Source organism: Brassica napus, chromosome C2, assembly GCF_020379485.1.
Source record: "Brassica napus cultivar Da-Ae chromosome C2, Da-Ae, whole genome shotgun sequence".
NCBI classification, from domain to species: Eukaryota; Viridiplantae; Streptophyta; class Magnoliopsida; order Brassicales; family Brassicaceae; genus Brassica; species Brassica napus.
Genome location: NC_063445.1, coordinates 36,275,127 through 36,288,657, shown reverse-complemented (window position 1 = coordinate 36,288,657; position 13,531 = coordinate 36,275,127). Strand labels below are relative to the sequence as shown.

The following is a 13,531-nucleotide window of genomic DNA, read 5'->3' as shown; positions in this document are numbered from 1 at the left end:
CGAGGGACATGTTCCTCAGAATATACCGAGGAACTGTTCCCTCGGAATATTCCGAGGAACGTGTTCCTCGGAATATTCCGAGGAACGTGTTCCTCGGAATATTCCGAGGAAGATGTCCCTCGGTATAATCCGAGGGAACAGTTCCGTCGGTATATTCCTATCGATCGATGTATATATGTCTAAAACGCATCGATCGATGAACGTCCGAGGAAATATCCCGACGAAGTTCTCCCTCGGTATATTCCGAGGACATTTCCGACAAAATAATGGTCCTCGGAATTTCCTCGGAAATTTGTTTCCTCGGAATTCCGTCGGAAATTTCCGACGGATTTCCGACGAAAGAAGAAATTCCGAGGAATTATTTCCGACGACTTGTTTCGTCGGTATGTCGTCGGAATAACGGTATTCTGACGAAATTCCGACGATTTTTTCCCTCAGAATCTTTGCTGTTTTCTTGTAGTGGCTGTTCTAACTTTCTTCTTCTTCTTTTTACAATCAAAGATTTTTCCTTACCGGACTCTGATAAGATGGCTCCATCGTTCTTCTGTCCTCTTCCGATGATCACGGCTGAGCGGCTCGAGGAGCTTTATACCGTTCACGGCGTTGATCGGGCTGTCGTAGTTGATTTGGCTTCCACGACTGAGTCTCCGGAAGCCGTTTGTGATGGATACGGCGGAGCATATCTCACCTTCTTTGGGACCTGCGGTCTTTCCTTCCCGATCCCGAAACCTGTCCTTAGTGTTCTAGTGGAGCTGGGTTTGTCGCTCACTCAGATGTGTCCCAACTTCTTGAGGCATCTTTTGGCACTTTTAGTCAAGGCTCGCGAAGAAGGTCTGCTGTTCGGCCTCGACGAGCTTCGTCATCTCGTTTTGATGAAGCGAAACAATCAAAACCTTGGGACCTTTCTTATGTCTCCCCTTTAAGGAATTCACATAATCTAGGGTATCCCATATCGCGATCAGAACTGGCGGGAAGAGTTCTTTGTCTTCAAGATCGACGAGGCGTATGTGGGAGGTTTTGATTTCTCGAGGCTTCCTCGCTATTGGGCTGAGGACATAGGTAAGTTCTCCTTTAGTTCTTTCGCACACGCGGGAAATTTACTGATTGATTTTTTTTGTTGATCCCAGTTCATTCGGGGAGATCGGACATGACCGACGGGCATCGGGGTTTAATAGGAGTTGTACGGGGTGGTCGCTCGAATTGGCCTTCGTTTGATCGTGCTCGAATTCAAGCCACCTTCTCGATGCTGGACGGAGGTCGCGGGTGCTTCCGAGGATGAGGCGGAGCATTCTCAGGAGGAGGTGGGAGACTCTTCTAACAATCCTCCTCCTCCTGATAGGTTGGAGAGGCAGCTCGCGAGGAGGTTGTCGTTTCCTAGTTCTAAGTCGGCGTCGACGAGCAAAGCTGCTAGTGGGCTGCCTCCAATTCCAACTCTGGATTTGGAGGATGAGGGTTCCCCCGAAGGTCGGAGATATCCTGTTCCTTTGGATCCTGGTTTTCAGGGAAATTCAGCTGCTGCCAGCCGTAAACGGCGTCGCCCGTCAAAGGCCGAAGGAGCTGCCTCGTTCCAAGCAAAAGCCGAATTGTCGGGGGTTGGCTCCAAAGGGTGATAGTTCCTCATCCGCGGGCCAGGATGATCTTGTTTCGATTGCTCGTCGTACGAGGCCTGCGGGTTGTCGTTCCCTGTCTCTTGCTTCTCCTGAAGAGGAGGGAGCTTACGCCAAGGTGGTCATCGCGAGCTCTAAGGTTGGTTTTGTTGAGCTATATGTATCTTTGTTATAGGTGCTAGGGTACTAACTCTAAGGTTTTTCCCTTTTCCAGGTTATGGAAGCTTACAATGAGTTTGCTGTGACGATGGAGGATCGCATGCTTACTCTTCGCAATGAGAGTCAGGCAGTGAAAGGAAGAGTTGAGGTCCGGAGGCTTACGGAGGAGCTTCGGGCGGCCAAGGAGGAGACCAGGAAGAAAACTGGAGAAGCGATGATTTTGAAGGATGAGTGGGAGAAAACTCATCGAGAAAGGGCGGTTTTCGAGACCGAGGTTGCTACCCTCAGAACCAAGATCGCGGAACTCGAGGCTGATCGTGATCGGGACATCCGTAGAGGTTCTCGCGCTTCTCGTCTTGAAGACGCTAGCGGCTTCAGAGAGGTTCTTGCCTCCTTGGAGAAGAGGTGGGTCGACAAAAAGAAGGAGGTGTCTGCCGAGGTTCTTGCCTTCTTGCTTCATGAGATCGTCACCAATCTTGATTTACTGAACGAGATCAAGAACGAAGGGCTAGTGGTGGAAGAAGAGATCGTTCGTCTGAAGGTAATGGAGAAGGATTGCGAAGCTATCGCTAGCCTGGCCATCGTTCCGGATTGGTCGATGGTGGGTCTCGATCTTCCTCAAGTTTCTGAAGACTCGGTCGTCAACGGCGACGCTGCGGACTCTTCTTCCGGCGAAGGAGCTAGTTCTTAGTTTTTATTTGTTTCCATTTCTTTTGTATCGGATAAAGAGAATCTTTATGTTATGTTTTTCGATATGTTTTTGTTCTGATCGGATAACTACTGTTTTGAAGGATCTTTTCGATATCTCTCACCAATATGCGATCTTTTATTCCCCTTTCTTGTTAAGATCTTGTGGTGCCTTTATAAGGTCTTATTTTACTTGGTATTGATTTCATATTTCGAGCGAGATCTTTTCTTTTTCCCTTATTGATATGTCGTCGAGAAGAGTGGGTCTTCGTAACTCTGGGAGGGTTCGAGGCCAAAATGGGAATGTTGGCGCAGAACAAATTCGTTTTGGTGATGTGAGCGAGGCGCTTACGGAATTACTTCATGAGGAGACCCGACTTCTTCGTGCTACTATAAGTGGAGAGGGGAAGGAGATTGAAGGAGAAAAGGTGGTGGTTCGTACGAGCTCGAACAGTCCGACTGGCTCAGAAGGTCGAGACCACTCTCCGAAGAAGGCAAAAATGACTGGTGCTGATCATCTTCCTGGTGTCTCGGGTGATGGTGTTGTCGCGAAACCGTTTCATTGGCAATTCTATCATTCTAAGGATTTCCTGATTACGGAAGATCCGAATAGCGTCGCTCATTTGGTCAGGCATTTTAAGCCAGTCGGGTGTCAACTCCCCTCTCTTCGAAGCATGACAGCGCGTGACGCCTACGTTAAGATGGCTGTTGCCCATGCTAAGGTTGGCTTTTTGATACTTACGACATTGAGTTCTTTACTTGTTTGTATTCGTGCTGACCCGTCGTGTTCCAGGCTATGGAGGCCAACAACGAGTTAGCGGCGACTCTGGAGAGGCGTCTGCAGGATATCCCGCGCTCTGACAAACTTTATGAGATCAAGAAGGTCGTTCGGGAGCTAAAGCTTGGTTTGAAGATGGCTCAGGATCGAGAGCGGGCTAACGCTTCTCAGCTGGCTGCTGCCGAAAAGCTAGGGAATAAGGCTGCTTCGCTCGAAGATCGCTTGCGAGTCGTGAGTAACAAGAGGAAGTCGGCCCTTGAGCAGGATTCCTTTTTGGAGGCGAAAATCGAATCTTCTTCTGCTAAATTTGCTGATGATCTTCGTCGCGCAACTTATGATGCTAAAAAGGGTTTGGCCGACAGCTATTTAGATGTGCTAATATCTTTGAAGGAGAAGTGGGAGAAGAAGAAGGCTGCAGCTAATTGCGAAGTTCGTCTTAAGGAGGTTATGGCCAATATAAATCTTCTGAAGGAGATCATGAATAATAACATGTTGGCCTCGGATGAGTTGTTGCGTCTTCGAGCGAAACAGGTCGAGCTTGGGTCCGAGCTCGATGTGATGGCGGTGTCGGATTTTTCTGTTGGGAAGTTGGATCTTCCTCAGATTTCAGAGGATTTGCCAGAGGAGTTCTTTGCAAAAGTTCCTTCTGTGGGGAACGACCCGGGTGACGAGGCGAAGATCGTGGGCGATCAGTTTGAGGATGGCGAATTTTACTGCCAAGGAGTAGTTTCAGGGATTTGATTTCTTTTGTTTTTTCCCTTCTGTTTCTGTCGCAATGTTCTCCTTTTTTTTAAAAAAAAGAACAGGACTGTGAGTCCTTGAGTTATCGTTGTTATTTTTACTCTTATGTGAGCTGATCTTTTGAGGCCGTAGGTCGATTTGTCGTAGGTACTCTTATCGACGTATGTTTGATGTAACAAAAGATTTTGTTAACGAGTTTATGTCACGCTGGTTGACGGGGCTGGCCGCTTTCGAAGACTTGATCAGGGTCTTGGTCTGCGGCTAACAATTATAAGTATTCGAAGGGTTTCGTTGTGCGGATATAGGATATCGAATGAGCTCGGAGTGCGAAGCGTAGAATAAGCTGAATTTCATTAAAATATCAAATGTCGTTATATTACAAATTTTTGGAGAAAGATGGTAGCTTGACTTTCTATTTGAGGTCGATGTTGTCGTGCTAGCATACTTCGGGTGTCGCGGTGTGCATGTTTTAGGCTTTGCAATTGGTGGGTGACCGATCTCGTGTCGTGAACTGCCTACGTACCCTCGGCGAGGGATCAAGACATAACGTAGTCCGATTATTTTCCCTAGAGGTAGGGTCGTTTGTTCGGTCGTTCATGTACGTGTGTACGTCTGTTCGGGATCTTTGTATGTTTGATTTTAGGGCACTGCTTGATACCACTCAAATTACCCTAAGGAGTGAATTACTCTCTCAAATAAGAGGTTCAGTTGCAGTACTTAGGGATGGAATCCACAAGGAGCTAGGAAACCTATTAAATCTAGTCAAGTTATTAATTCTAGGTGTTTGTTGTTTTACGGGTTTAAAAGTAAATAGCAATTCTAATTGAGCAAGTCTATTGCTCGACTAACAAGATGATTGGGGGTGTAACTTATTGGAAGATATTAGATGCAGAGTTTATATTCAGGTGTTGGAGAATATAATCCTATAGATGCCAAATAGTTGCATGCATGATATATTATATCTCAACTCCTTAATCACAGTGATCAGCGATGGCAATGTTTCACTGGTTAACTAACTAAATCTTGGATCTCAATTGTCGTCTTTTGATCATAAGAAAGTGTCGATCGATAATTCTATATGGATATCGATCGATACACCTTTCGCAAATATCGATCGATTGTCAAAAGACAATATCGATCGATGCTTCTAGTTAAGCCCTAGGCGAAGGTTAATAATGCTCACTAGTCTTCTAGATCAGCGGTTAGCATCTCTCTAGCAGTACTAGCATGACAGATTAGATTCAGAACAGGATGATCAAGGACGCTTGACTCATGCTAATTCCTAGTTTCATGTTCTAGTTTGCAAGGATAATACAAGCATTAATGAACAATCAATCAATGAATATCACAACTTAGCAAATCTATAGTTGGGGCTAATCCCTCTAACCTATTGAACCCTGAATCTAACAAGTGAACTACTCAGACATAGCTAAACAATTTATGACACAAAATATAGATAAAAACTGCATAAAATATAATAGATGAATCAATGGAGTTCCAATCACAAATCTCTCTATGATTTTCTCTTCTAAAACTCTCTGCTGAAAATAAGAATACAATGGTGGCTCGAAAACTCTCCTGCCTCCTAACACTTAGGCAAGTATATAATTATTAGGTTAAAAACTCATTAGGGGTAATCTTGTAGTTTGGTGAAGCCTTGGGTTTAAAATCGGCTAGAACCAAGTCGCGCATCTCGCGTCTCGACATCGATCGATGGTACATGATGTACATCGATCGATCATAATCTTCAATCGTCGAGGCTTCTCTTCTATATCGATCGACGGCACTGGATGTGCATCGAACGATTGCTTCTTCTTCGTATCGACCTCTAATGGTCAGCTCAGATGAAATCTCTTTTAAGCTCCTAAATGCTCCATAATCATCACTTTACTCCAAGATACTCTTGAACCTGAAAACATACCTAATATGATAGAATATATAATATATAGGTAGTAAAACACTTATATACCATGGATGAAAATGGGTCAAATCTATGGTATATCAACTCCCCCAGACTTACCATTTTGCTTGTCCTCAAGCAAAACAAACAGGCAGTCTCTCTGAAAGAGGTTTGAAAATAGCAGAGACTTATAGATTTAAAACATAGAAATCATCACCTCTACAATTTCGTAAACCACATCTAAAAAGTCCTAATCACTAAAGCACATTATGCATTATCCTAGCTTAGCAACCAAATTCAACTAATTTACAACTCAGCAAATCCTGTCTGACATTCCCCTCTACTAACCTCATTTCTCAGCATAAATATAAAAGTGCATGCTTTACCTTGGCAGTATCGATCATAGGATGCAAGGATTTTCAGACAAGTATCTGGAACTGCAGGTAAAAGTTAGTTCCTAATTTCTCTCTCTCTAATTTCTCTATTGAGTCAAAGTCTGCTTATATTGCAAGATCAGTGACCAAGATTAGACAGGCTTCCATGAATCAAGACTTAATGGTGGTTGCCACCAAACTCTGTTCACTTCTTTTTGACCTATATCCAAGAATTCATATGAATCGAGCCTTGAAGATTGCCGCCACCATGTCCCATTCGAATTCTTTTTGTTGGAATCCTTATGAAGCAAGCCTTCATAGTTGTAGCCACCAAGTCTTGTTCGGATTCCTCCTAACTAAATCCGAAGTCCTAATTAAGTAATAAATTTTGGATATTTTTTTTTTAAATAATAACTAACTAACTACTCTAGGGTCGAAATAGAGAGAGGAAATGTGATAAATGAATCTACACAAGGCGTTACCTTCCAGACTTGTCTGAAGAATCTGATCCCATGTATACCAAGCCCCAAGACAAGCAATTATGTCAGGTTTAGTATTGGAGGTCAAATTTGGTTCCTTCAAACAATCAAGGCAAGTGTGTATAGTTGACAGGTTGATCCACTTTAGCATCTTTAGTACTATCTGCAATCAGTAAATCTAGAATGGTGCAAAGAGTGGTTAGACATTCAAGTATAAATCGATAATAAGATCATAGTCTCTTTCACATAGCTAAGCATAATTTTATTAAAATCTTTTTATAAGAATCAGAATAAATTATATCAGTTACATCCCCCCAGACTTAAATTACATTGTCCTAGTGTAACACAGTCCCAGTGTAACACAGTCGGAGTTATGGTGGAAAACAAATCATAAGTACTCAATGTAAGAAGTTAGGAAGATAAACCTGACCGGAGTGGGAATCGATCGATATGCATCGGTATGCATCGATCGTCGTATGTGATTGTAGGTCGATCGATGTCGACGTCTCGTCCACGGTCGATATGTTGGTAATCATCCTACTTTGGTCTTGCAATAAATCTGAAAGAATGAAAACGAAAGTAAATACTAGTAACTAAGAAAACCAATTAAAATTACCTAATAGTGGGTTACCTCCCACTCAACGCTTTGTTATAGTCATTTAGCTTGACTGTGGAGGTGTGTGGCTTGTTGGTGGAAAGACAGCTACTTGTTGGGAAACAAGCATCCACCTCATCTCTGCACATTCTGGACCAAGCTGCAATGAAACTTCTTGTGGCCTCATCGTTTCTGGTCCATCTCTCATCCATCTTTTGTATTGCATTTGAGATGTTCTGTAGCCTTTCTAGGATGTTTTCAATGCTGATCTGATGCCATCCTATCTTATCGTAGGTGTATGCTGATAGCTCGTTCAGTTCCTCATGCATTGACTCCATTTTGTTTTGTATCAGCTGCTCGTCGTCTGGTGTAGACGTGGTATCGATCGATGCGACCAAGTGTTTATCGGTCGATGCTGGTGCCTTACTGTCGATCGATTTGGAGCGTTCTCTATTGATCGATGTTGATATCTGGTGTTGAGATGCGATTTGCTTCTGAATGGCTTTGACTTCCTTCGGTAACCACTCTGCATGGCTATCCAGCCCATTGAGTCTGACGTCGAATGGAAAGTAGATGTCATCACACCGCTTCTCAAACCGGTCCTCCATGGTGTCTATAGCTGTGTAAAGCTTTGATGTGATCTGATCAACTTCTGCTGCTGTGTAGAGAAGATGTTCTGTAGGTTTCTTGCCGTCGAGCGATGCCCTGAACCTATCGATCGATGTTGAACCCTCCTCCTGAAAATCATGTTGATCATTAAGCTTGCCAATGTCCCTCTGGACAGTCATCATTTGTGTAGACAAGGTGTCCAAGTATCGCATGATAGGCGAGGGGAAAAGTTCGTGCATATCCGTAAGATTGTAACCTATCTTCCATGGCTGCGAACTTGCTGTCGATCGATGTGACGGTGCAGATATCGATCGATGTGGCTGGTTGTGGATCCTTCTTGCGAATGGTGTCCAAATCTTGCTGTAGCAGATCAATTCTCGTGCATAACCAGTCCACGTTGTTGTTGAGAGGGTTGTATACATCATTAATCCTCGTGTTGATGTATGCGATCTCCCATTCATCCTTCTTCTCTGCCAAACTTTCTGGTTCTGTAGGAATTTGGGATGTCTGTGGCTTGACGTCGATCGATGTTGCTTTGTTGGCGTCGATTGATGGTGATGTCGTAGCTTCTTTCTCAAGAATGTGCTGCATACTCTCAATCTTTGTCTTCATCTCTGCCATATTTCTGAAAATCTCATTGTAACCTCTGTCCAAATGTTGATAAGTGTCATCTACCAATGTCTTGAGTTCATCTCCTAGCTTTTCCTGAGCTCCACAAATACCAGTCACCATCTCATTAATCTCATCCTTGGTGTAGATCTCTGGTGCTAGTTTTGTGGGTGTGAAAGAAGTGGCATGTTCTGGAAGAAATATGTGACTCTCTTCAAATAGGGATGCTCTCTTCAAAAAATTTCTGATGTTGTCCTTGGTAACAGGGATCATCTCACCAGCTACGCTCCTTGCATATCCAGACTAATCTCTGTAGACACCATATTCGTCCTTCTGTTCCCATCTGAACTTTCTGGCTCCATAGATGTCATAAGCGCGACGTCCACATTCGTAACGTCTGTCGATCGATGGTGAAGGCGCCTTGTCAAGCGACATTGGTGTTACCCTGTCGAACGATGTAGGAGCAACCTTGTCGATCGATGCTTGGCCAACTGGTCGGCACGATTGGTGTGAACCAATTTCGTCTGGAATACTGCATTGCTGGATAAATAAGTTGTCTAGTCCATTGGCCAACTGAAGAATATCTGCTATGTCCTCTCTGGATACTTTTAGAATCCTTCCATCCATAGCTCTTGCATGGCCATCTTTGTCCCTGAAAATACCAAATTCATCAGGAGTTAGAAAATCGTAATCAATACTCATATTCTTCTTAGTAAATAAAGAAGATTTGGGTTTAGAATGAGAATTGATCGATGTTGATACTGGAGTATCGATCGATGGTAGACGTTTGTCTGCTGAATTAGGGTTTTTGGATCGAATGCTCCTCCTGGATGTTCCTTCTGATTGGTTTGTGCGGGAATTCATCTTTTCTTCTTTGGTGTCGTGAGAAGTAATATGGGGTGCAAAATTACTTGTATAGGTATTGGTAAACCTACTTGGAATTGGAATATTCCATTTTTCCTTTTCGAAGGCGGCGTCTTTAATATCGATCGATGTACCAGGTGTGGTATCGATCGATGCATAAGATCGTTTTGCTGAATGAGGGTGGGTATCGACCGATGTTGAGTAGTCTCTGTCGATCGATGGTGGAGACGTGTTGTTGAAGGAATGGCTTGAATATCTTTCATCCTACATAGCAATTTCTATAGCTATTTCCTTCCAGTAATCCTCATCATACTCCAAGGTAGGATCCTCATTAGATGAAGGAATTACAGTCTCTACTGCAAAACTTCATTGGAATCCACTGTCTGCCTAACTGCCTATGGAATAGTCATCACGTCCGTTCTTGTTGGGTTGTTGAAAGGCAAAGTCTGGATAACACTGATCTGGTAGTGTGAAGTGCTCTACCGGTTGCTTCCCGTCAAGCGACGTGGGATAGTGTTCATCGGTCGTCGGTGACTCATTTGAATCGATCGATGAAGCAGTGTGAGTGTCGATCGATTCTGAGTACTCTATTTCGTACTCTGCTCCACAATGGCATGCTGCAATGTAGCCAAGATCATTTGCAAGCTCCACGAGGTTGACCTGTTATCTCACAACTCGAACTAGGTCATAGTGGACGTCTGGATTTATCAGTGTCAGACACAATCTGTTGGTGTTCATGTCACATACAGCTCCTACTGTAGCCAGGAAAGCTCTTCCAAGCAGAAGTGAAGAGTTCCAATTAAGCTTGATGTCCAGGACATGAAAATCTACTGGGACAAGGGCATTACCAATATGTACCTCAAGGTCTTTTATGATGCCTCTTGAGCTTCTTTCTGAAAGGTCCACGAAGGTGAAAGATTCTGATGAGGGCTCTATTTTCAGACCTAACTGGTCTGCCATAACTTTAGGTAGTATACTGACTGATGCTCCTGTGTCACAAAGTGCATGAGGAAATTCAATACCCTTCACCACACATGGTATTGCAAACTTCCCAGGATCACTCTTCTTCTTCAATGTGATCCTTAGTTTCATCCTTTCCCTGACATGATGAAACATTCTCCTAATGTCCTCCCCAGTCTCCTTAGTCTCTCTGAAGAACATCCACAACCGGTGTGTGTAATAAACTTCATCAAAAGGTTTCTCCACTGGGATTCTGAGGACTCTCTTAGTGAAACCATCTATCTCCTCCTCATTAGCTTCCCTCTTAAGGTTCTTAGGAATCTTCTCCTTCCTTTTCCTTAACCTTCTTCCTTCAGTTGCCTTATCAACTTGCATAGGTTCTGGTGTAGTGTCTGAAGGGTTGGTTATTGGTTCTGGTGGGTTTGCTAAACGTTTAGGTGGTGATCTGAGTGCGTTGATTCGGTCACTATCAATAAATGGTAACCGCACTCGATAGGTGAGAGGTGCCCGTCGATCGATGGGAGGTGAGGGGGGTCGATCGATATTGGTATCTCTCTGTCGGTCGACTGCTGGCTCATGCGGTCGATCGATTTTGAATAGAAAGGGGAGGGTGGGTGAGGATGTTTTTCTGCCAATTCCTCATGAGTCATGATTCGAACTGCACTACACTCCGCAGTCGATTCAGCAGATGACATCGATCGATGTTTAGAGTAATCCGTCGATCGATCTTCATCATGGTTTGTCGAGCGATGTGCATCCATTGACATCGGTCGACACCAAAGTGATCCGCCGAAACTCATGGAGCTTTCAACTTCGAAGTCTCCTTCTCCAAGCTTCTCATGTTGCACCACTTGCCAGAAATCATCATCTATGATGGCATTCACGTGGTGTTTTGCTTTCTCAACTCCTGCCTCTCTAGACAAGGCTTCTTGCCTCTTTACAGTGTCTCCATTCTGAACCACTTGCATTTCAAGCTTCCTCACCTGAGTCCCTAAGGTCTCAATTCTTGTGTTCAGACTGTTGTGGGCGGAATTTATCTTCCCATTGAAGTCCACAGTGAGTTGTTGCTGTCCTTCCAGAACTCTGTCAAGCATTGCTTCAATCTTGCTTTCCTGAGTCTGTGGTGGTGGATTCTGGTAAAATGAGTTTCCATAGCCTCTGTTGTTGTTGCTGAAAGGTTTCTGGAACTGTGAACTCTGGTTACTCCTCTGACCATTGCCATAGAATTTTATGTTTCCACCCTGGTTTCCAGACCTCTGAAATCCAGTACCTCCAATGTAGTTCACATCTTCTTCTCTTTCCATGTCTACAGCTACTTCTCCTTCAGCTGAGCAGACCTTCTTCTTAAGAAGCTCGTGAACCACATCTAACTTTGCTCTAACTTCGTTCATCTGCTCCTTCCCTAGGGATGCAACAGACTTCTTTCTCTCAAAGTCAGTATTCTTGGTGCTGATGCTGTTTGCTAGATTTTCTATCAGTCTCAAAGCTTCCACCGGATTCGTGGTGTTGAAGTTTCCCTCGCTAGCTGTATCAAGAGCCATCTGATACCTCAAGGCGATACCTCTGAAGAAAGTGCTCAGCAGTTGCACTTCGTTGAATCCGTGGTATGGACAGTCTCGCTGGAAGAACTTGAATCTGATCCACGCATCTTTGAAAGACTCTCCAGTCTCCTGCGCGGATGTAGCAATTTTGCTCCTCAAGTCTTTAGTGCGTGCCTCATCGAAGAAGTTTCGCAAGAAAGCATTCTCGATGTCGGCCCAGGATGTTAGAGATCATGTGGGTAGCTGCTTAAGCCAGTGCATCGCTTCTCCAGTCAGAGAATACTTGAAGAACTTGCACAATAGGTAGTCCTTGGGGACTCCATCCATACGAATAGCAGCGATAAAATCCTCGAACCTCTCTAGCTGGTCCATAGGATGCTCGTGCGGTAACCCAGAGTAGGGTATATGCGACACGAGTGTGTAGTACTGAGGCTTCAGCTCGAACTTCTCCTTCTGAATCTCTGGAAGTCGAATAGCTGTCTGTTGGCGTAGTACTCATCTGGACGAATGTTGTCAGTCAGTGCCTTTGGTTGAGCAGCCTTTTCTACAGGTTGAGCAGCTCCTGTAGCATCATTATCAGGGATTACATTCCCCTGAGCGTCTAGTTTCTGACATGTTGCATTACGCAGATATCCTGGTCATACAGGTTTCCATTCTCGTCCTGTCTGAGAATAACAATCGCAACCATGTTTCGCGACTGATTATCGATCGATGTACGCGGTGTAGTATTGATCGATGTCGAACGATGTAGATCGGTCGACGATGAAGGTCGGGTGTCGGTCGACGGTTGGGTGCGAGAATCAGTCGATGTGAAAGCTGCTGCGTCGATCGATGTGGAACGTTGGTCTTTGCGGATCGTTCGTTCCAAGTGAGTAGGATCTTCTTAGAATAGCAGGTGTTTGTCCTTGTTGCTTCTGGTACTGCTGGGCATGCACCTGAAAAGACAAGAAAAAATTTTGTGTCAGAATGGGGGTAGAGAAAAGAATAAGAATTAATAACGCTAAATCTAATGGCGATCAAAGCTCCCCGGCAACGGCGCCAAATTTGATACCACTCAAATTACCCTAAGGAGTGAATTACTCTCTCAAATAAGAGGTTCAGTTGCAGTACTTAGGGATCGAATCCAAAAGGAGCTAGGGAACCTATTAAATCTAGTCAAGTAATTAATTCTAGGTGTTTGTTTTACGGGTTTAAAAGTAAATAGCAATCCTAATTGAGCAAGTCTATTGCTCGACTAACAAGATGATTGGGGGTGTAACTTACTGGAAGATATTAGATGCATGGTTTCTATTCAGGTGTTGGAGATTATAATCCTATAGATGCCTAACAGTTGCATGCATGATATATTAGAGCTCAACTCCTTAATCACAGTGATCAGCGATGACAATGTTTCACTTGTTAACTAACTAGATCTTGGATCTCAACTGTCGTCTTTTGATCACAAGAAAGTGTCGATCGATGATCCTACATGGATATCGATTGATACACCTTTCGTAAATATCGATCGATTGTCAGAAGACAATATCGATCGATGCTTCTAGTTAAGCCCTAGGCGCAAGTTGATAATGTTCACTAGTCTCCTAGATCAGCGATTAGCATATCTCTAGCAGTCCTAGCATGATAGATTA

The 13,531-nt window shown here is 44.0% G+C and overlaps 1 protein-coding gene across 1 annotated transcript; it reads left to right on the top strand.

Annotated features, from left to right (window-relative positions):
• The first annotated feature begins 527 nt into the window (after positions 1-527).
• On the top strand, positions 528-2,457 carry LOC106442620. The gene is made up of 6 exons (XM_013884282.2): positions 528-866; positions 942-1,059; positions 1,128-1,180; positions 1,233-1,571; positions 1,633-1,746; positions 1,822-2,457. The coding sequence occupies exons 1-6, from the start codon at positions 528-530 to the stop codon at positions 2,455-2,457; spliced, it is 1,599 nt and encodes a 532-aa protein (XP_013739736.2).
• Positions 2,458-13,531: the final 11,074 nt, after the last annotated feature.